The sequence below is a fragment of the Phoca vitulina genome, unplaced genomic scaffold (genome assembly GCF_004348235.1).
Source record: "Phoca vitulina isolate PV1807 unplaced genomic scaffold, GSC_HSeal_1.0 scaffold82, whole genome shotgun sequence".
Taxonomy (NCBI): Eukaryota; Metazoa; Chordata; class Mammalia; order Carnivora; family Phocidae; genus Phoca; species Phoca vitulina.
Genome location: NW_022589785.1, coordinates 676496 through 698524, shown reverse-complemented (window position 1 = coordinate 698524; position 22029 = coordinate 676496). Strand labels below are relative to the sequence as shown.

The 22029-nt window shown below is 52.7% G+C and overlaps 1 protein-coding gene across 1 annotated transcript in view; it reads right to left on the bottom strand.

Annotated features, from left to right (window-relative positions):
* The window catches only part of MYO18B (myosin XVIIIB), a 232537-nt gene that overhangs the window by 152156 nt on the left and 58352 nt on the right, over positions 1 to 22029 (bottom strand). The window contains exons 15-20 of the mRNA XM_032395173.1: positions 20743 to 20823; positions 18581 to 18728; positions 10672 to 10831; positions 7743 to 7926; positions 6700 to 6922; positions 3163 to 3272 (exon numbers count right to left, since the gene is read on the bottom strand). Of these exons, the coding sequence (XP_032251064.1) occupies positions 3163 to 3272; positions 6700 to 6922; positions 7743 to 7926; positions 10672 to 10831; positions 18581 to 18728; positions 20743 to 20823 (906 nt within the window). The remainder of the gene's footprint in view (positions 1 to 3162; positions 3273 to 6699; positions 6923 to 7742; positions 7927 to 10671; positions 10832 to 18580; positions 18729 to 20742; positions 20824 to 22029) is intronic.

Here is a 22029-nt window from a genome sequence, read left to right as displayed (position 1 = left end):
CCATCCCTGTATCTCTGGCACCCAGCACAAGGCCTGATGCAAAGCAGACACTGGGTGAAAGCTGAACAGAATCAAGGATAATGATTTTAAATTAACATATCATGGATGGCACATTTTGTACAGAAATTCACCAGTCACCCTGTCTATCCTCAAAGGGCTCCCATTCAAAAGTCTTATGTGAACACGAAAAGATGCTCAGCATCACGGATCTTCAAGGAAATGCAAATCAAAACCACAGTGGGATGCCACTTCACACCCCTTCAGATGGCTCCCATCAAAACAAAAACAAAAACAACAGAAAATGACCAGTGTTGGCAAGGATGTGGAGAAATTGGAACCCATGTGCACTGTTGGCTGGAATATAAAATGGTGCGGCCACTGTGGAGAACAGTGTGGCATTTTCTCAAAAAAAATTAAACACGGGATTACCATATGATCCAGCAACCCCACATCTGGGTATATACCCCAAAAGAAATGAAAGCAGGGTCTCAAAGAGCTAGCTGTAGGTGCATGTACATAGCAGCATTTTCCACAGCAGCCAAAAGGCGGAAGCAACTCAAGTGTCCATTGACAGATGGATAAGCAAAATGCTGTGTATATACACACAATGGAATACCACTCATCCTTAAAAGGAAGGAGGTTCTGACCCATGCTAAGCTGTGGATGAATCTTGAGGAATTCTGCTAAGTGCAATCAGCCAGACCCAAAAGGACAAGTACTGTGTGATTCTACTTACATGAGGTAAAGCCATCCACTTCATAGAGACAGAAAGTGGAATGGTGGTTACCAGGGGCTGGAGGAGAGGGGAGAATGGGGAGTCCGTGTTTAATGGGGGCAGAGTTTCAGTTTTAGGAGATTGACGGAGGTGCTGGAGACGGACGGTGGTGATGGTTGCACAACATAATGAGTGCTCAATCCCACTGAACTGTACATTTAAAAATGGTTAAGATGATAAATTTGATGCGTGTGTACTGTCCCACAATAGTAAAAAAAAAGAAAAAAACAAAAAAGAGCCCTGCGTGCAGAATCTGAGATCCCAAGTTCAAATCCCAGCTCCATCACCGATTTTGCGATGAGAGTTTGCGCATATGTGGTAAAAGGCACGTGCTTTTTTTGTTCGAGGAACACAAAGTATCTAGCAGGTGCCCACCAAATGAGTGTGCATTATTGGGAAAGAGTCCTGGTGGGGTACCACGTATCCGGCACACAGGGGACCTCATCAGGGCCCCTTTCACACCCTGACAATGAATTCTCTCTGCTGCCATCTAGCGTCTGAGGACAATATTGACCTCTCCCAGCTGTCAAACTTGTCTTCTTCAATCCTAAGGTCTTAACTGCTTTGCACACAGAGGCTGACAGTTTGCCCACCCAAGCACGTGTTCATGTATAATTCATGGGGCATCACGTTGCCTGGCAAATGAATATTTATCAGCTTTTTCATAAGAAGCAGGGTGGTGTTTCCTTTTGTTGCTATCGAAATTCTATGCTGTAGCAAATGAAATTTGTGAGCAAATAAAAAGAGAATGAGAAGAAGCGAAAAACTACCAGCCAAGTCCATTCCACTTGTAATTTTCCATTTTCCGAGGCCCTCCAGCATGTGTGTGGAGGTGGTTTCGGTTTGGCTACAACAGAGGACTGCTGCGTCGTCCAGAATAGCATCCTACCATATGCTCTACCTATTGCCCCCGCAGAAAACTCCCCCACACCCCACCTCGGTGTTGTTTTCAACTGCAGAAGAGCCCAAGACCTTTTCTATGGCCCCATTCCAGATGCTCGAAACACAGATCAAGTTTGGGTTGACCAAGGACAAGGAACCCCACGTGAAGATTGGTACAGACTGGCTGGTGGCATCAAGCCAAGCAGTTTCAGGACTTCCTAAAGGGGCTGCCACCAAGGGAGGGGATTTCCCTGCACCACACCAGTCGGGTCTGATATCCCCTCCCCAGGGCTACGTCAAAGGTGCTGCCTTGTCTGCAGGAGGGGACCTGTACCCTGATCCCTACTGCAGTGAAAAGCCATAAAGGACCTAAGAATTGTGACTCCGTTTACTCTTCTTGCCTCGTGACTCCCCGATTGAGGATTCCAGTGCGGATGATCTCAGACACATGTGGGCACACTCCCCTGGAGGTGGAGTCTCAACGTGGTTGTGAACATGGGGTCTGGGTGGCTCGGTTGCCATCCCTCTGACCTTGCAAGAGGATGCCAACGCCAGTACTGACGTTCAGGCTGATGATGGTAGTTCACGTACGCTGAGCCCTTATGATGTAGCGATGTCAAGCCCATGAACTCCACCCCTGCATGTAGTCCTCTAAACCCTTTCTGGAGGGAGGCATTATTGTCGTGCCCACTTTACAGAGGAGAAGACTGAGGCAGAAAGATGCCGTAGCTCACTTACGTTCACGCAGCCCCAGCTGGGAGCCAATCGCAGCTGTTTGACCCTGCTCTTCTCAGCCGCCCTCCCTGGAAGCAACAAACTTGGGTTCACGGACAAAACCCACAAATGCTTGGCTGTGTGGCCTCAGGGGAGGCAATTCATCTCCCTGAGGTTCCCTTTTCTCATCTGTAAGAGGGATGCAATGGCTCTCGGTTTGCAGAGCTGTCGGGAGGATGCAGGGCTTTGCAAATTCTAAAGGGCTTTGTGATCATCGACAGACCAGTGGCCATTCTCGGCAGAAATATCTATCGATGGTTTGACACGGGGATAAAGACAAGGTTCTGGCCATAGGAGTTTATGGTGGAGTTGGAGAAAGGAGACACACAGGGGCAGAAATACAAGGTTAGGCATTTGTATTCATTCATTCATTCATTCATTCATTCATTCAACGGACAATTTATTGAGCCCTTTTGCTATAAGCCAGAAAACACAGAGGAAATGTACATAATTTCAGAGAAAGGAAGTGCTATACACACATTAGGACAGGATCATGTGAGGAGCTCTGAGCCAGCATCTGAATAGCAACAAAAGCCACAACAAAATTGGGAAGGAGGGTTCCCGGCAGAGGGAACTGTTAGTGCAAAGGCCCTGAGGAAGCTTTCATGGTGATGCTCTAAGACGGTTGCTATGGGTCTCCGATCCCCGCTGGTCCAGATGCCCCCCCCGGGGGGCAATCCCCTCTGGAACAGAAGCCACCCAGGGCCTCCACCCTTTCTTGTCCCACATACCTTCCTCTCGTCTATTCCCTCGGAGGCCAACGTGAGCTTATTCATGAGGAGAGGGTCCAGCACCTGGAATCGCCGGCGAAACTGAGCGAGCCCCATGTGGTCAGCGTAGCCTGGGGGGAGCGGAGGGGAGGTGGGGGCGGGGCCGGAGCAAGCAAAAGAACAAGGAGTCCAAGTGAGAAGACCAGCCTGGGGCCTGGACTCGCAGGCAGCCCCTGCCCTGCTTCCCGCCTGCAGCGACCTTGCTGGGTGGACCCACTTCCTGGGGACTCAATTTCCCCACTTGTCAACTTAAGTGATTGGGTTCAATCAGCATTTCCCAAACATGCTCCCCAGAACACAAACCCTATAAAATTCTCCACTGAACGTTTGAAAAAACAGCACTTTCCTCTGTCCTCTGGAGGGTCACACCGTGTAGCAGCATCAGTGCCAAAAGGCTCCTTGGACCACTGCAGGGAAGATGCCAGATTGGCTTTGCTTAAAACCCATTGGACCATGGGAAAAAAATTTTTTGGTCCAACATTTATGACCACCCCACAAGCTGCATGTGGGAAATGCTGCACTGGATATTTTCAAGGGTTTTTTAAAAATCTAGCATGTAGGATGGACATGGGTGTACCCTTCTGTGGGGAGACCGGGCAGAGGCACGTAGAAAGCTCCCTAGAGAAGGTGACATTAGAGCAGGCCTCTGAAGGAGCCGTAAGAGTTTGCCACAGGATTGGGTGTGGAAGGGATATCTTGGCAGAGGGAACCAGAGAGGGGAAACCCAAGGCTGGCTCCTTAATCATAGCAGAAACCAGCATTTACTTAGCACTTCTGTGTACCAGATGCTAGATTAACAACTTCCTTGTGTTATAGACACTCAGGGACCTCCATCATTGGACCCATTTTATAGATGTGGAAATTGAGGCCCAAAGAGTTCAAGTCACCCAGCCCAAAGTGGCAAGGATAAGTAACTCCCCCAGCTGGGATTCAGACCCAGACAGTAACTGTAACTAATCCAGTGGAGAGTAGCCAACAATGAGGTCATAGACAAGCAGGGACCAGATCCCAAAGGAAATTGAAGTCAAATTCCAAGCCTCAAGGTTTGGACTTGGTCCTGGATGCAAGGGGCATGGTAGACCCTCAGTTGGCTCAAAAAGACCCCTCCACTGGCTGGATGGGAGAAGGTGCAGAAGGTCTGGTAAAATCTGACTCTACTTTGAGACTTCACAAGAAGCCAAATGCATGAACCGTGAGGCAGAGTGATGGTGGTGGGTTCATGTGGTGAATCCAGGAAGCCTCCTTGGGTGAAGAAGTCTTAGGCCAGGTTCACAGGATGCTGACCACACAGAGACGGGGGCTGGGAGATTACAAGCGTGCCCTATCGAGTCAGACTGATCTGGGTTCCCATCCCATTTCTGCCCTTATTAGCCCTCTGACCTATCACGAATGATCCCATCTCTTTGAAATTCAAGTTCTTCACTTGTCAGCTGAGAATAACAGGATCTGGTCACGGGGTCACTATAAGGATTGACTCTGATGATGGATGTGTATAAGATGCTAACATGCATTGAGGTTTTCCCACATCTGGGCAACTCTTCTCTGTTAGTCTCTTACTGACTCATCAAACAGCTCATCAGCTCCCTGAGACCTGAGCTATTAGGGCAGAGGAAAGAGGCATGATCGAGGGACTTGCCCGGTGTTGGCCACAGCCAAGCCCAGGCCGACCGGCTCCAGGGTCTGAGCCACGCCCACCAGGCTGCACAATGTGTGATGTTTAATGCGCATTTGCTATACGCCAGGTGCTGTGCTAAGGGCTTGGTGAGAATGACATCAGTCCTTATACGTCTTGACACAGGGCTAGCATACTGTAGGCACTCAGTACCCTGCACATACGTGTATGCATTCTGTGTGCACGTGGGTACACGCACAGATGTGCACAAATTCAAAATCATAAATATTTGATAGGTGTGTGTATCCACGTGTGCACACATGGATTTCTTATACGGTGTAAGAGACACAGGAGCCACTTGGAGCAGAAAAAAATTGGGGAACTGACCAGGCCTGGGAGGCAGAAAGTGGAAAGTTCTACCATGAGACATCAAATCTTTACTTGGTTGGAAAACTTCGTCCTGCCCCAGGCAACTGCCCTGAGAATGCAGAGGGCAGACACCGCGGTGAGGACCCCAGGCTGAGGATGGAGACGGCTGACCAAGCATGCACACGGGGGCTCTAACAGGGTAGTCCAGAGTATCTGCAAAGGCCCAGCGCCTCCTGCCAGCCAGCCAGCCGGACAGAACCGATCGGCCACCACTGTGGCCATTCTGCTCTTCCCCTGTGACATTATCTGTCACCCCTTGCCCGTGGGTATGCAAGCAGGAGGAAAAATCAATGAGACTCTCCGAGAAGGGTCTCTTCTTTGCTTCCAGTTGTTTCCAGCTTCTCTGTCAAATTCCTGGTGCTCCTGGTGCTGGCTCTTAACGGGGTGGCAGGACACAGGGCCACGGCCACAAGCCAGGCACCAGTGACCACAAAGTTCAATGAACAGGTGCCCACCTCGCCAGGCTCCCCACCCCATCCTCTGCAGAGACAATGACATGCCTGAGCCCTTTCTAACGTCAGGGAGGGGAATCCACATGGTGGCCTCTGGGGTCTGAGAGGCAGAAAGGAATCAGAAGGATTCGGAGCCAACTCAGCATCTAAGATGAGCTATGTGGAAATCTCAGCCACGTGCTTGCTTTCTAAAATATAGACCTAAAGACTTATTCCTCTGATTCAACTCCTGTCTTCCCCCGGCCACTCTCTTTATCTCCTCAGCTTGACCCGCTGAAAACCAAACCTCCAAAAGCGGACGGCCCGCCTCATCAGCCGCAACTGCCCTGCGCATCTTGAACCCCCCCAGTCCCCAAAAACCCAGGCTCTCCCCTGCCTCTGGTCTTTTGCATATGCTGATCCATCTGCCTCGCATTCTACCTCCCAGACATGAGCTGCTTACTTTGTATCATGACCCAAGTAAGACGTTACCTCCTCCCGGAGGTTTGCCCCAGTCTCCCCAGGGAGAGTACGGAGCTCCCTCCTCTCTACACATCTGGTACTTCCTGCATCCCCGGGTGACGATGTACGCCTGTTACGTGTTCCCACCTGAGCTCCCAAACCAGGCTGAGCATCTTAAGATCAAGGTATTGCTCACTGTGGGAATCCCACTCGCCATCCCAAGGTAGAAGCTCCCTGGACATCTGCTGTTGAAAGGAAGGTGAGCCGGACACAGCCCTAGCTTTCCAGGAGTGCACATGTCATTCAGGAGATAAGATGGGCTTTAACTCTGCCCTGTCCAACCACTACATGACCCTGAGCATGTCCTAACACCTCTCGGAGCTTCCGTTTTCCCATCTGTAATCATAGCTTCCCTTTCACGGGCTCACTATTTTACAGAATAAAACGGGATGCTGCGTGGAACGCTCAGGCACGTAGCTGGTGCTCCCGTCCGTTTGTTGCTACCAGTTGGCGGGCATGTCAAGGACTCAGACACAAAGTGCTCGCTCCCTGGCTGTCTCTTACCTGTCCTGTGCAGACGCAGTGCCTCCAGGATGTGGGACCCCGCAAGCTGCACCCTCAATGCCGGGATGTCCAAGGACAGAGGCCCGCCTGTCCCCGGCTTATCTCCGCTGGGCTGCGCTGGGGTCAGAGACCCCTGCCCGCCCCTGCTCTTCACCGCCGGGCCCGGCACAAGGCAATGGATGAAGTGTATCTGAGACCGTCTGATCACGCTGGTCAGCGCATCCTAGGACCAAGAGGAGACAGACGGGGTCAAGGCCCGCTGCCCTGGGGTGAGACGGACAGGGATGCTCCCCAAACGTACACTCAGCCTAGCCTGGGCATCTCTGGGGGTCCCCAAGTCCTATACCAAGGACTGCCTATCTATGGCCTGATTCGCACTCAAGAGAAAAAGGGGAACTTTATAACAGCCCTTGTAACGGACTGAGGGCAAGCCAGAGGGCCCCAGGTCACACAGACCCCTCGCAGAAGAGGCGGGCTAGAACCCAGGACCCAGGCCTAGAGGCTTTTCCGGTATAATATGCTATGAGATTTTCTTTTTTCAAAACTTGCCCTTCCCATGTCCCACCTTCTGGACTCAGCCTGACCGCTGACCAATCACAGCGTTCTCATTTGTTATTGATGTGTCTCGGTGACCTATTTGCAGCCGGTGCTAGATCCCGCCGCCTGCCCCCAACAAGAGCCTCGTGGTGAAAATGAGGCATTGGACAGCTGAGAAAGGTCAGGTGGCGCTGGATTGGCTGTGATATTTGTCACCCGGGTCAAGAGGGTATTCGTGGATCCTGGGAACTTGCCACAGCTGCTCAAGGCAACACGGAGGAGCCCAGCCTTTGGCCTCAGATTTGGATAGATCAGGGACGGGATGGTGGACGTTTCTGTGCTGCTCCGAGCCTCAGCTCCCTCCTCTGTGGAGCGCAGGGTGAGACCTGCCCCTCCAGGCTTGCTGAGGAGGTGAGAGATGATGCGGGCTGATAACTCATCCTGGAAGAGGGTGGGGAGCGGGGCAGTGGAGGCCCCGGCTCCATGGGGACAGGGCTCCCACTCACCATCTGTAGCTTGATCTGGGAGCACGGGGCTTTCCTCTTCACGGCGGCAAAGCTGCTGGCAAACGCCCTCCTCACTGCGCAGCTCCTCTGCAGGGCCTGCTGGGAAGTGCCCTCCAGGCCGGCCACGGCCCGGCACACGGGGGGCAGCTTGGCCCGGGGCTGGAACAGGCTCCTCACCTCCTCCCTGGCAGGGAGGAGGGGAAAGAGAGAGGGACTTTAGGGGCTCACGGGGAATGGGCCCACCTCGCTTCTTGCGAACCTGCTTCCTGAACCCGCCCCTTGAAACACACCTCCTAGCTGCTACACTTTAATCCACAGTCCCTTTGCTCTGTGGCAAATGCCAGCTTCTTTCTCCGGGCCTCTCCCTCCCCTGATTTTCGAGTAGCAAGAGCAGCGAGAAGACCTACTGGCTATCCTCGTCACTGATGGGCCTGCGGGAATCCCACTGAGCCTGCACTTTCTTAGGGAGCAAAGCCACCTTGGTTCTCCCCAGAACAGGCCCAGCACATAGTAGGTCCCTGGGTCCAGCACATAGTAGGTGCTTAGACTATACAGTTCATGCAAGAATGGACAGCTCACGGGCTGAAGAGGCGGTTTCTGGCCCTGCAAGATAGCATCAGTGAAATGCCCGGCCTGATGCCCAGCGGCAGACAGGGCCTTCCCTCGGCACCCCTGTAACGCACAGCTGTAGGGCCAGGGCTCCGCGTCTGTTCTGAGGAATCTGAGCTGCCTTGCCTTCTTGTTTGGGCCAATAAGGACGAAGAAGGCCGGGAAGACCCTGCGGTGCCCTTGAATGGGGCTGGGAGCCAGAGAAGGCCTCGTGCCTCCGGGGTCCCATCGGCCCCCTCCCCCTCCAGTGAAAGCACGCAAGCAATTTCCATCACTCTCTGCAATCCAGGCCACCCTGCTATCTGCCTCCTTCTATGCCTCACCAGACTATCCAAACTATTAAGGATCGTCGTCCAAACGATCCAAAGGTATTTCAAGTGGTTAAATGCCTGGCAGAGCACAAAGATTCACAATGGCTTGACTACACTGGTATTGAAATAAACAGCTGGGGAGGATCTGGGGGAGGCCCCCACCCCAGAAGCAGGAGCTCTGAGAGGAGAGGTCAGGGCCGTGGGGGAGGTGGGCACCGCCCCCTGGTACAGGGAGAAGAGGCTGTGCCCATAGCCCTGACCCCCATCTGTGGACTGCCCCAGCCCTGGGGTGGGTAGATCTGACTTGGCAGTTTTCAGTGGGAGATGTGCCCTTGGGCAGGTCATGTCTGCTTTGGGTCTCAGCTTAATACATGGAACAGAGGGGTTGGACCAAAGCAGTGAAACTTGAGTGTGCATAAGCACCTCCAGGGAAGCCTATGGACAAAGCAAGTGTCCAAAGAGATCGGGTGGGACCCAGAAATTGGAATGTTAGACCAGCAGTGAATCTGGTGAATCTGGCACTCCTGGGGGTAAAACTACACCTTTAAAACAGCACCGTTTGCTTTCAAAAATCACCAATGCTTGGCTCTCAAGCACGCAAGACATCCTAATGGAATTTACCCTCAATCCTGCCGTGTTCTTTCACTCCCATGGGCCACGACCTTATACATGCTGTTCCTTCTTCCCCGAATGTCCCTCACTCGCCAGAGCATCGGGTCAACAAGGCTTGACCTCCCCTTTTCCTGCCCCTCCACCTCTTGCCCAGAGGACTGGAGCCATGGGACGTTAGAGCCCAAGGATGCATGAGACCACAGGTGTGCAGTGAGGGCCTGCTCTGAACCAGGCTCCATCATAAGCCTTCCACTACGTTATACCACCAAAGCCTCACAGCAAACATGGAAGCCTGGCCCCATCATTCCCACTTCTCCGAATGTGAAACTGAGGCCCACATCTCGCAGCTTAAAGGCGGTAAAAGGAGAAGCTGAACATTTGCCTGACTCCAAAGCTGTGCAGTATCCACCCAATCTTGCAGCCTGGTCCAACACACACTTATTTTATGGTGAAGGAAGCCAAACAAGCCAACAAAACCAAGGGAGAGAAAGAGACTGCCCACAGTCACCCAGGTGAGGAGGGGCAGGGCTGGGACTTGACTCAGGTCCCCTGGCTCTCCACGCTCTCCTCTCTGTGCTCGTGGACCTTCCTTCGGCCCCACCCCCCTGCTTGATCTCCTTTCAGGAGCTGTATACCCTTGAACCCTCCTGCATACGGGCTTTCCTATCGACTCGGACCATCATGTGCCGAGAACTTCGGCAAGGACCACGTACGTAGACCCAAATGGATCCCAGTCCTGCTACTCTTTTGCTGTGTGATCAAAGGAGGGCCACTTCACCAACTGGGGCCTCAGTGTTCCCATCTGTGAAATGGTGCTAAGGAGGCGGTGTTGTTGTAAGGATTAGCAAGATACTTACAGAGCGTTTATCCTGACGATGGGCACACTGCCGTGGGTGGTCAGTAAGTGTCTCCTCCCCCTTCCCACGCCCCCCAGCTCCTCCCTGGTGCTCTCAGCTTCTCTCTGGTGTCCTAGCTCTGCCCCTGCATGGTTCCAGCAGCGAAGCAGGGAGGATCAGCGCATACACCCACAGAAGCATTTTCCAGGAGCTGTGGCCCACAAGCCGTGCTTGCTGCTAGCACTTTCTGAGCAGAGCCGTCAGAGAAAGCAGTGTGCTTTTTTTTTTTTTGACACCACAAAACGTTATCGCTTTCGTTTTATGACCCCCTAGTCCTAGGATGTCCATAAAATCGTTCCAGTCACATCATCTTCCAGATACTTAATGAAAGGCAAGCAGCCAAAGTTAAGAAGTCTTGGCTTTTTGGCGTTTGTGCTGCGCTGGCCCCAGGGACCCATCGGATCTGAGGGATGGGGCTGCTGGGCGGACCCTCCCTCGCTGAGTCATTGGGATGGCGTGGCCCCGGTGGGGGGGCCGGTCCCTATCTCAGGCCAGGCTCACCTTTTTGACTGCTGCAGCACCTGGGGGGCGTCCAGGGCCGAGAGGTTGGGCTTGGCTCTGTGGAGCCAGCCCGTGAGGTCGTAGCGCACGGGGTCCTGTCCCAGCTGGTGGAAGATCTCGAACTGGAGGGGCTGCTCACAGGACCGGAGGGCAGAGGTCCCTGAAAGCGGACATAGCATGTAAGTGTTGGGGTACGTGGGGGGACACTCCATAATCGCTTGGCATCGCCAAAAACACACTTTTTCCACTTAAATATGTTTCCAGAGATCCAAAGCTAACAGTTCTGGGCACCTACCTCTCTTCCCTGTACGCATGTCTGAGCATCATTTCCAACATAGAACCGAGTCCTCCTTGCTTTCTTAAACACAGGATACCTGTTTTCCCCACATACCATCAGTGCAGACGATCTTCACGATTTTTGCCATACCCAAGTACCACCTGGGTTGTTACTTACTTAATATTTTTTTTTTTTTTTAAAGATTTTATTTATTTATTTGACAGAGAGAGACATAGCGAGAGAGGGAACACAAGCAGGAGGAGTAGGAGAGGGAGAAGCAGGCTTCCCCGCGGAGCAGGGAGCCCGATGTGGGGCTCGATCCCAGGGTCCTGGGATCACGACCTGAGCCGAAGGCAGACGCTTAACGACTGAGCCACCCAGGCGCCCCAACTTACTTAATATTTTTTTAAATCGACAAACACTTATCAACAGGTAAGATCCATTTATAAAGAAGCGTGTCATGGTAGGTTGGGTGTGCATGCTGTATTTTCCAATACTCGTGGAAATAAATACATAATCATTAAATATTTTGCAAATATTTGTGTGCCACCAAAAATTGTCTTGAATGGTACCGTATAAATATGGTATCTGTGTTATGGGCAGAAAAGAAGCAAGTATTTAAAAATTGTGTTTTAAGGAACTACCATTGCTGGTACACAATGAGAATCTTATTAAGAATATCGTTGAAAATAAGCTTTAAATTTTAAGGCATAAAGAAAAGAGAATTATTTTCCTTAATGGATTATGATACTGGCTTTGGAGAAATTGAGAGGTTATTAATTGCATAGAACATGAGTCTTTTCCTCAAAGACTGTCTATTTTTCCAGAGCTCTGTAAGCTGACACTAATTGATGGGCGAAAGCTTTTAAACCATGTCTAAATTACTAGATAGCCAGAAAAAGTTACTTTTACTTTGTTCAATTTGTCAGTTGTGTAAGTTTTTATTATTAAAAGACATAAAATGAAAAAAAAAAAAAAAGGGCGCCTGGGCGGCTCAGTTGGTTAAGCGTCTGCCTTCGGCTCAGGTCATGATCTCAGGGTCCTGGGATCCAGCCCCACGTCAGGCTCCCTGCTCGGCGTGGAGTCTGCTTCTCTCTCTGTCCCTCCCGCTGCTCGTAGTCTCTCTTTCTCTCTCTCTGTCTCTCAAATAAATAAAATCATTATTATAAATAAATAAATAAATAAATAAATGCACAGCACACTCTTGGGAGCCTCCGACACACACTCGGCTGCAAGGGACAGGACAGGAGAAAAGAAGGGGCTTGGAGCTTCGAGAGCAGGCCTGCGTTCAAATCCTGACACCACCACTTACCCCTGTGTGGCAGGGCCCAAGCCTCTTCCATCTCTGACCCTCAGTCTCTTCCTCTGTAAAATGTGAATTATACGTACCTCCCAGGGTGGTACAAAACTTAAAGGAGATAATGTGCGTAAAATATGTTAGCGTAGTGCCCAGACCCTTGGTTGTCACTCAGTAAGCCCGAGTGGGCGTCACGGTCTTTTCTTGCATTCAACCTTGTGCTGGTGTCTGGAGCCACAAACGTTTATGTCCGTATCCCTAACACCAGCACGGTGCCTGGTACACGAATGGAGTCTGGAAGTGCTTGTGGAAGGGAGGGAAGGAAGGGAGGAAGGAAGAGAGGAATCCTGGTCATTAATCACATCACTCTAATTGCAGTGATGCTCTCGGGTTGAGTAATGGCCCCAGACCAATTACTCTCGGGAGCGGTAGTATTGTTTTGGTTCTTGTCTGTCTTCTGCAATTCTATGAGTTCCCATCTTCCTACTGTCAATGCACCAGTGCGTCCTAGGGTCCTGAGTCCTTCCCTCAAATGCGAATTTGCCACCTCTCTGCTGCAGGGAGTCCGGAGACCAGAAAGCCGCATTTCTTGGAACTCCGTACGCAGCAAATGCCATCTGCGAGTCTGTGGGCTTCCGGTGCGTGAGGGACATGGGTCCTGCCATGTGTGTGGCTTCTTGGAGGTCCTTTGTGGTCAATACCCAGGGCTGACCGAAGTTACCAGCAAGGGACACTTCTGGTGAAGTAAAGTATCCCTTTGTCCAGCTCTTCCATGAGGCCTTCGGAGCCCGCAGTCCCCGCCCTCAAAGGGCCACCTTCCAACGAAAGCAAGGTGACAAAGTGGCCGCCTGCCTTGGCACGTCCGTCCACGCTGCCCGCACGATGTCTGCGCTGTTTGCATGGCCACCTCCCTGCCCTGGATTAGAAGCAGCTTGAGGACAGCGACCATGTTCCTGCATCATTATGTATTGCAGCCAGCACAGAGCTGGGCTCTGAATGAGGACCCTGAGAGCATTTGGGGAGGGGGGACCGAAGGCAAGAGAGAAGAAAGGACGTCCACGTGGGCTAAGCCCCAGCCGGCCTCTGCTGGACACACGGCCATGCCTGAGGTCCCCTGATCCCGCTCTGGTCTGTGAAGTGAGTGTCCGTGGGCTGGTTTTCTAGAAGGTGACACTGAGCTTCAGAGATGAGCCCCCTTGGCTGAAGTGGCATAGCATACAGGGACAGAGCCGGGATGAGCACACAGGTCTGCCCACCCGAAGCCTGTGTTCATCCCCGGTGGTGGCCCGATACACGGAGGCGTCCCATTTCCCAGGAACAGCCCAGGGAGACCACTCCCAGGCTCCCAGGGGGTCTGCTCGGCCCTCTTGCGCTCCCCTTTCTTCGGGAGGTGGTTTCAACCACAGTTTTGTTCATCCAAGCATTTCACGGACAACGTTTGCTCTCAGGAGCCCCATGGAAACAGCTCGAAGACAGAGCCTGACCCAGTATTCCTCTCTCGTGACTCTGCATCATCACCTCTCCCAGGAGCCTGACACCCCCAGATGGGGGTAGGGGCTTCTGGGGCCCCAGTGACCCCGGCAACCCCCCTCTACGTCTGCCCTGCAGATGCCTGTCGCCTGCCTGTCCACTGGGCCTGGGTCCCTCGGGAGCGGCCCGCCGGCCCAGCAGAGACACTTAGTGGAGAAGTAACAGCAAGCACTGGGGTCGCCAGAAAGCCCCTCATGTTCTGCCTGATGGAACATTCTCATTAACTCAGAGCTAATCAGAAAGCCCTAGAGACAAAAGATCTTTTTTTTTAACCAAAATATCTGAATTAACGGGTCTCTCTCTGTCGGGCCAGGACAAAGGATATCACGGTCTCTCTCCTGGGAACGGACGTCAGAGCATCCCTCTCAGGGTGTCTGGGATTGGCAGGTCGGGCCTCACAGGAGAAGAAGAGGGAGACACGGATCTCGCCGGACCCCCTCCTGCCCCAACCATGCCCTCCCTGATGCCTTCTCCTTCTGAGCCTCCTGTGTCATTTGCCTAAGTCAGGATCCAGGAAACATTCCGTCCGAGAAATCCATTTCGTTTGATTCTGGATCATGGGGTTTTCCCATATTCATCTATTCTGTATCAAGGATGAACTGGAGCCTTCTCCAGACCAGAGCATTGTGGGGCGGAGGGGGTGGGGGGCAGCCAGCGCTGCCCTCACGAGCAGATGTTCCTGTGAGGACACACACGTGCCGTCCGGCGTGAGGGCTGCAGGGGAGGCGGGAAAAGCAGGGGTAAGGGAGAAGGGGGTGCGGGTCGGAAGAAGGCATTATTTTTCACTAGGTGGTCAGGCAGGCTCCCGAGACCCAAAGGCAGTGAGGGAGCCAGTCATGTGGAAACGTGGCGGAAGAGCATTCCAGGCAGAGGGAACTGCCAGTGTGAGGGCCCTGAGGCGGGAGCATGCTCAGTGGGTTTGAGGAGCGGCCAAGAGAGCAGTGTGACTGGAACAGTGACTGGAACAGAGCGAGGGAGGAGAGAGGAAGGGCAAACGGCAGACGTCCACGGAGGCCTGGCTATGCCCAGGCACAGGGGAGAGAGCAGAGAAGGAGACAGAGGCCTGCCCGGCGCCCTCCGTGGTCACACAGGGCAGTCGGGGGGACGGGGAAGAGGCAAGTGGATAACCAAACGTTCCAGAGCCCGAGAGGCCCCTGAAGGAAGTAACGAGGGAGTCGGGATGGGTCCGCAGGGCTGCAGAGGGGACAGCTTCAGACAGGGGTCCGCAAGGTCTCTGAGGAGGAGCCCTCTGCGCACCAAGGTGAGGGAGGAGGACTCGGACGTGCGTCCACACATTAGCTCATCCGTCCTCACACAAGCCCCCTGAGGGAGGTGTTACCATTATTACCATTTTACAGACGGGGGAGGTGACTTCCCAGAAGCCACAGGCCTTGCACTTAAGCAGTGGGACTGGGATGCAGCCCAGATCTCTGGGGTCCAAAGCCTGGGTAAGCTTTTCATAGCTCTGTCTCCTGGCGTCGCGTGAATCTGAGGGACGCTCTTCCTCGGCCCCACAAAGCCACTCCCATGCCCTGGGGTCATGCTCTGAATACAGGGCCCACGTTCAGAGCCCAGAGAAGGGTGGTGGGTCTGCGTGGCCTGTGCGGAGAGGACTCCCAGTCTCGGCACTGGCTCTGTTCTCAGGTGCCTCCAGGGCCGATAAGCCACCTGGCTTCTCAGGGACCCCACTGTGGGTGGGGTGCAGTAGAACCCACAATCCGAGGCTCAGACTAAGAGCTCCACTGAGAGCCATTCTCTCTGCTCCTCCCTCCTCGTTCACCAGCCGGCCAAGAGGCAGATGTATTTCAGAGAACAGAGGTGACCTTGGGAGAACAGAGGTGATCGTGGCCAGGAGCCAGTCAAGCATGAGGACCCTGCAGGGTGAGGGCAGTCCAGGGCTGCATCGTGACCTGCCTGGGCCCTCGGCCCTTCTGCCTTCATGGGCCCCTTCTTCCGTTCAAACATATATGGATTAAAAAAAGTTATATTTCATGACGATATTGGTATCCGGGCAAATAATATTAGTAATACTTAAGTACACTCTATTAGTCTGCTATGGCTGCCATACCTGGGGGTCCCCTAGCTTGGGGGGGCGGCTTAAACAACAGAAATGTATTTTCTTAAAGTTCTGGAGGCTGGAAGCCCGAGGTCAAGGTGTGGGCAGGGCTGGTCTCCTGTGAGGACTCCCTCCTGGGCTTGGAGCTGGCTGCCTTCTCCCCGCCTTTTTGCTCTGCGCACATCTGAGTCCTGATGTCTTCTGGTAAGGACACCAGTCGTATGAAATTAGGACGCACCACAATGACCTCGCCTAACCTTAATGACCGTTCTAAAGACCCTCTCTCCAAATACAAACGCAGTCACATTCTGAACTTCTGGAGGAAGGACTGCAACACGTGGATTTGAGGTGGGATCCAAGTCAGCCCAGAACATTCATACATACGTATGTATAAACATCCATACGCACGTACATATATAGACAGGTATACATATATATCGTATTTGACCTGAAAGTTCATTTTTTTCTCTGCTTGTAACAAAAATTAGAACAGTTGCATGGGCCCCTAAAAGCGCTGGGTGTGACGAGGTTGGCCCTGGGCCAGCCACTGCAGGGCCAAATCCTCTGGGACTAATTTGGCTACCAGTGCCCAGAGCTTGCTCCAGGGAAAGCGGCCGGAACCCTCGGATGCTTCCACTGCTTCTGCTCCGAAAATCTGGTCCTGATGCGAGTGCAGGAAGGCCCCGCGAACGTCCCGGACAGAGGCCTTGGCAGGTCCCTTTGGGGTACAGGCTTTTGCCATCGCCAGCCCAGTGGACAGCAGCAAAGAGAGCCATCACGCGTCTTTCTCCACATCTTCTCCCAGTTTCCCGTACACTACTCCAAGTGGACGTTTGCCCCAAATATTCCATCAAAATGGCACTCATCTCGGCTGCCACTGACCTCTTCATGTCCAAATCAATGGCTACTTCTCAGCCACGCCTCACCTGAGAGGTCAGGGAGGCCGGTACCCTCCCTCTGCTTGTGGCTTCCTTCCTACCCCCCTGGCTGCCCCTCCTCGGTTGCATTTCGTGGTCACTGGCCTCATCCCTGGGCCTTGACATTGGAAGGTCCCGGGGCTGACTACTGGGCCATTGTCTCTGCCAGCCTGGATTCCCTGAGTGATCTCAACCAGAATTGTGGACCCCAACCTTCTTACAGATTTCCTCATTTTATCATCCATCTCCTTTGCTAGAATGTCAGCCCCACGGAGGCGGAGATATTTGTCTTGTTCGGGATGTATCTCGTGGCCCAAGACAGCGGTTGCCATGTTAGGTGCTCAATAAATACTGCTGAATGAATGAGCCACACCAGCGGGGACCTGGAAGATCTCAAAGCGAAATCTGCCTTCGGAGAAGCCTCAGGGCATCTGGGTGGAGTTGGGCAGCTGGGGGTGGGTCACAAGAGATTCTAATCCAGATAGAGATTGTTTTGTATCTGCCTGCTGACACCCTCTGGGTGATCTTAGACCTCTCTACAAGCATCTTTCTGGAGCTCAGTGTCCTCACCTTGGGGGGTAAGAATACCAACCACCAGACAGGTGACAGAATTCGATTAGACAGCGTACATGAAGCTCTGAGCTCAGTGCCAAGTGTGGAGAATGGACAGCATTCCTCCAACCCCTTAACTGATGGGGACAATATTCTTCATCGCCATCAACAGCCCTGTGCTCATCGATCAGCCCTCATGACACTCCGCAGCCGATAACAAAGCTGATACCTCTCTCACCCAATCATTGTCATGGAAATCCTGGCGAAATCATCAATCAATCATTTATTGATCGATGATCAGTGTAGGCCCCCCCCCCCCGGCATTGTGTGAGCGCTCCACCTGGGGCTACTCGAGGTTTGCTCAGCGTCGCCATTGGTGAAGCACAGATAGCCGGACTTGAACTTGGAGCTCAACGAAGCCAAAGCCCAGGACCTCCAACCTCGTGGTTCCATCCGGATGTCTCCATCTCTCCTCTCGATGCCCCCTCCCCCCAGTCCAGCCGATCGCCAAGTGCTGTGGGTGCATACTCCCGGAGTCCGGCCACCTCCTCTCTCACCTCCCGGACCACCTTCCTCACCACCGCCTGCAGGAACTTTCCAGAACGTGAATCTGACCATGCCTCCTGCTGCCTAGAATCCTTCATGGCTTCTCAGAGCTCTAGGGTTGAAACAAATGTTTTTTCGTGTGGCCCACAAGTGGGCCTTCGGCGGTTTGCGCCCAGACAACATCTCCGACTTTGCTGTCCCGCACTGCGTCTCCTCTTCTCTGGCACACTTCCCTGCACGCCTCTCCCCCAGGCCCCCTGGCTCCCGGAGGAATTCGGTCTGCCTGACGCACCGTCAAGTGCCAGGGTCTGTCATCTTGGGGTCAAACACAGACGGGCTCATCTGTTAGCTTGTCCACACTCTCCCCACGTCCTCCCCCGACAAGCATGTGAGCCCCATCCGGCTGGCTCGCCCCTGCGTAGCATGGTGCCCGGCACACAGTAGCCTGTCAATACATTTGTTGACTACACTGATCATCGATCAATAAATGATTGATTGATGATTAGTAAATAACTGATTAATTGATTAAATTGATTGATAAATTTCATTCGCTGGTAAATGAATGAAAGCACACACAGGCATATGCACAGACATCTGTCACTCAGGCCCCCCACCCCCACCCCGCCTCTTGCAGGCCTTGTCAGGGCTTTCTCTGCAGCAGTCAAGGACAGATTCCACCTCCCAGGCTGGACTCAGCACTCTTCTCCCTTCGTCCTTCAACCTGACTCCCTTACCTTCGGCCCCAGCGCCTTTCTTCTCAAAGGCCGCACGGAGACGCTCGAGCACCACGCTATCACTGGAACCCTCCACCCGGACCTCCTCGTCCAAGAGCCAGAAAAGGCCCCTGGCGTCCTCTGCACCTCCAACGGCTGGTAAGCGGACCTGGCAGAAAATCCAGGATCACTGTGGAGCCCTGATCCCCGACCGAGGCCAGTCCTGGGCTTCTCTTCCCACCTCTGGGAGTCGGGGCATCTGAGTCCCCGGCATCATGACTCAGACACGCCAGCCCGAAGCCATGCTCCCAATGCACCCCCAGACTCCCAGTGTGGAAACCCCAGAACTGTTACAACCCCTCAGTTTAGGAGGTCCGAATCCAGCCTCTGTCCTCACATCCTGTGTGACCTTGGGTAACTTACTGCACCACTAGGAGCCTCATTTCCTTTTATGTAAAATGCAGACTGACAATACCTTCCTCAGGTAGTGGGGAATTAACAAGGGAAAGCACTCTGTAAATTACACATTCTAGCTACACACCCCAGGCTGTGTGTATTTGTACACAGCTAAACATCAAAGGAGTGAGTTCATCCGCATCACTTCTTAGAAGTCTATGTTTTTTTAAACTAAGATCTTAAGGTGGGAGGGGAGAGTGCCCAAAGAATGTTTTAGAGGAGAAGGTGAACTTGGTTCAATAGCGCAGGCACGGAATTTGAAATCTAGCCACGAGTTTTAGAAACCATCTAGGTAACCCTGAAGTTTTGTTTCTGGCAACCAGAGAGGCCTGGAGAAGCTAAGTGGCTCATCCAAGGGCCCACAGGGAGTTGGCATCACCCAAAATGGCACCAAGTGTTTATGGAGGAAATGTGTGTGGTGCATGGGGTGGCCAGCTGTCCCTTGGTGACTGGGACTCAGGGACTTCCCAGGACATGAGGATTTCAGCTCTGAAGGCAGCAAAGTTCCTTGGCAACCCAGAATAGTTGGGCACCCTAACTGGGAAATATTGGCCCACCCCCCTCAGAGGCCCAGAGAAGACAAGGGACACATACAGGGTCACATGGAGAGACACAGGGGCAGAACGGGGACCGGATCCCAGATATCCTGAGGCTTCACCTTGCCTTTCTTTATGGGGTTGACACTGACAGCCAGCCCATCCTCAGAAGGTAGCTCTTCCCAGCCACTGCCCAGGCATCCAGGGGACCCCATGGCCTCTCCATCCTCCCATTGCCCAGGTCGTCCCTTCCAGCTGCCTCTTCTGGGTCAGGAAGCATGACAGGAAGGGGGTGCCAAGGAGAAGCATAAACAGGCAATGACCGGCAGGGCTCACGGGCAAGGCAGCTTTGCAGGGATAGGTGCAGGCCTCAAGGAGCCAAGAGAAGGCTCGGAAGAGATGGCCAAGGGTGGCCGACAGGAGACAAAGAATGAGAAAAGTGGCAGCCTGGGGTATCCCATGGCAGGAGAAACATGTGACCTGTGGACCAAGCACCATGCCCCGTGCTCTGGGTGCCAGATCTCGTAAACATTCACAACCATCCCAGGGCATGCTATCGTTCCCACTTTAGAGACGGGAAAAAAACAAGACCGAGAGAGGTGAAGGGATGTGCTCAAAGTCACCGACATTAGACCTGAACCTGGCAAGTCAAGGAAAATGGTTCAGGGCCGTCCTGAGAGACGGCTGAGCAGAGGTACAGGTCTGGGGTCGGCCCAGTGGATTCTTGGGATAGGGAAAGTAAAGACTCGGGTATCCCCCCACACTAAAGCCCGTAAATGCGTGGATCCCCCCACCACCCCCCATTCTCCATCCCCCAGTGGCCCCTATTCTCCCAGTCTCTGCGGACATAGCATCTGCGTCTGAACGCCTGACCTTCCCAGGCAAGATAGCACTGGGCACTGGCCCCGAGCCCCCTCAGCTCACCGTGGGCTGCCAGGTAGGGTGCCTGTTAAGCCAGTCTCGGACATCAGGCATGGAGGGGGTTGTCAACCTGAGGGGGTTTGGAGATTCATTGCCCAGGCCACACCCTTGGATCAGGCTGGGAGCGGATCACCAGCTTCAGGGTCTTTAACAATCCCTGGGTGATTCCAAGGGCAGAGAGCACTGACAACTTGCAGCTTAAGACATCTGGGATGTCAAAGCAAAGCCTTGTGGTGTCTGAGAGCCTGGGTTTGCTGGGTCCCACATTACCTGGGAAGGGTTCTGGTCCACCACAGCCACCGTGGTCCCCGGGGAAGGCTCCGGGAGATCAAAGGGCACGGGAATACCTTCCTGGAAAGTCATAGAAGTTCCAGATTAGTTCCTTCCATGAGCTGAACAGGGTGGAAAACTTTCGGAGGAGAAAAGAGAAGCGAGGACTTTCACCTCCCCTTAACCTTCTTTTTTATTATTATCATTTTTAAAATATTCTTTTAAGTAAGCTCTACCCCCAGCATGAGGCTCGAACTCACGACCCCGAGATCAAGAGTGGCACGCTCCATTGACTGAGCCAGCCAGGTGCCCCATGTTATTTTAATTGTGGTAAAATACCCACGGCATAAAAATCTACCTTTTTATGCGTCATGCAGTTAGTAGCATTAAATTCACTCACATGCTGTGCACCTGTCACCACTCCCCCACTTCCAGAACTTGTCCGCCTTGCAACACTGAAACTCTGTCCCCATTACACACGGACTCCCCGTTCCCCTCCTCCTCCTCCAGCCCCTGGCAACCACCGTTCCACTTTCTGTCTCTATGAATTTGACTGCTCTTAAGTGTCTCATGTGAGTGGAGTCATATAGGGTTCATCCTTTTGTGACTGGCTATTGCACTCCCTACAACGTCCTCGAGGTTCATCCACGGTGCGGATGGGTCAGAATTTCCTCCTCTTTATGGCCGAATAATAGCTTGTTGTGTGGACAGATCACATCTGTTTACACTCGCATCCCCCCAATGGATGCTCAGGTCGCTTCTACCCTTTGGCTATTGTGAGTAATGCTGCCATGAGCGTGGGTGTACAAGACCCGGCTTTCAACTCTTTCGGGGAGATACCCAGAGGTAAGATTGCTGGATCATAGGATAATTCTATTTTTCTTTTTTCAGACAAACAGCATACTGTTTTTCATAGCAGCTGCACTGTTTTATATTCCCACCGGCAAGGCACACGGGTTCCAATTTCTCCACATCCCCGCCAATGCTTGCTGTTTTCTGGGTTGTTTTTTTTGTTTTGTTTTGTTTTTTTATCATCACCATTCTACAGGGTATGAAGTGGTATCTCAATGTTTTGATTTGTATTTCCCTAAATTTCCAGTGCTTATTGGCCATTTGTCTATCTTTTTTGGAAAAAAAATCTATATTCAAATCCTTTGCCTTTTTCCCAATCAGGCTATTTGTTAGTCTATTTGTATCATCACCCCTTAGCCTTTGGATGAGGGTACGGACCAACATTCCAATAACATCCTGACGTCGCTCATCCTGCAGGCTCATCAGCAATCGTGG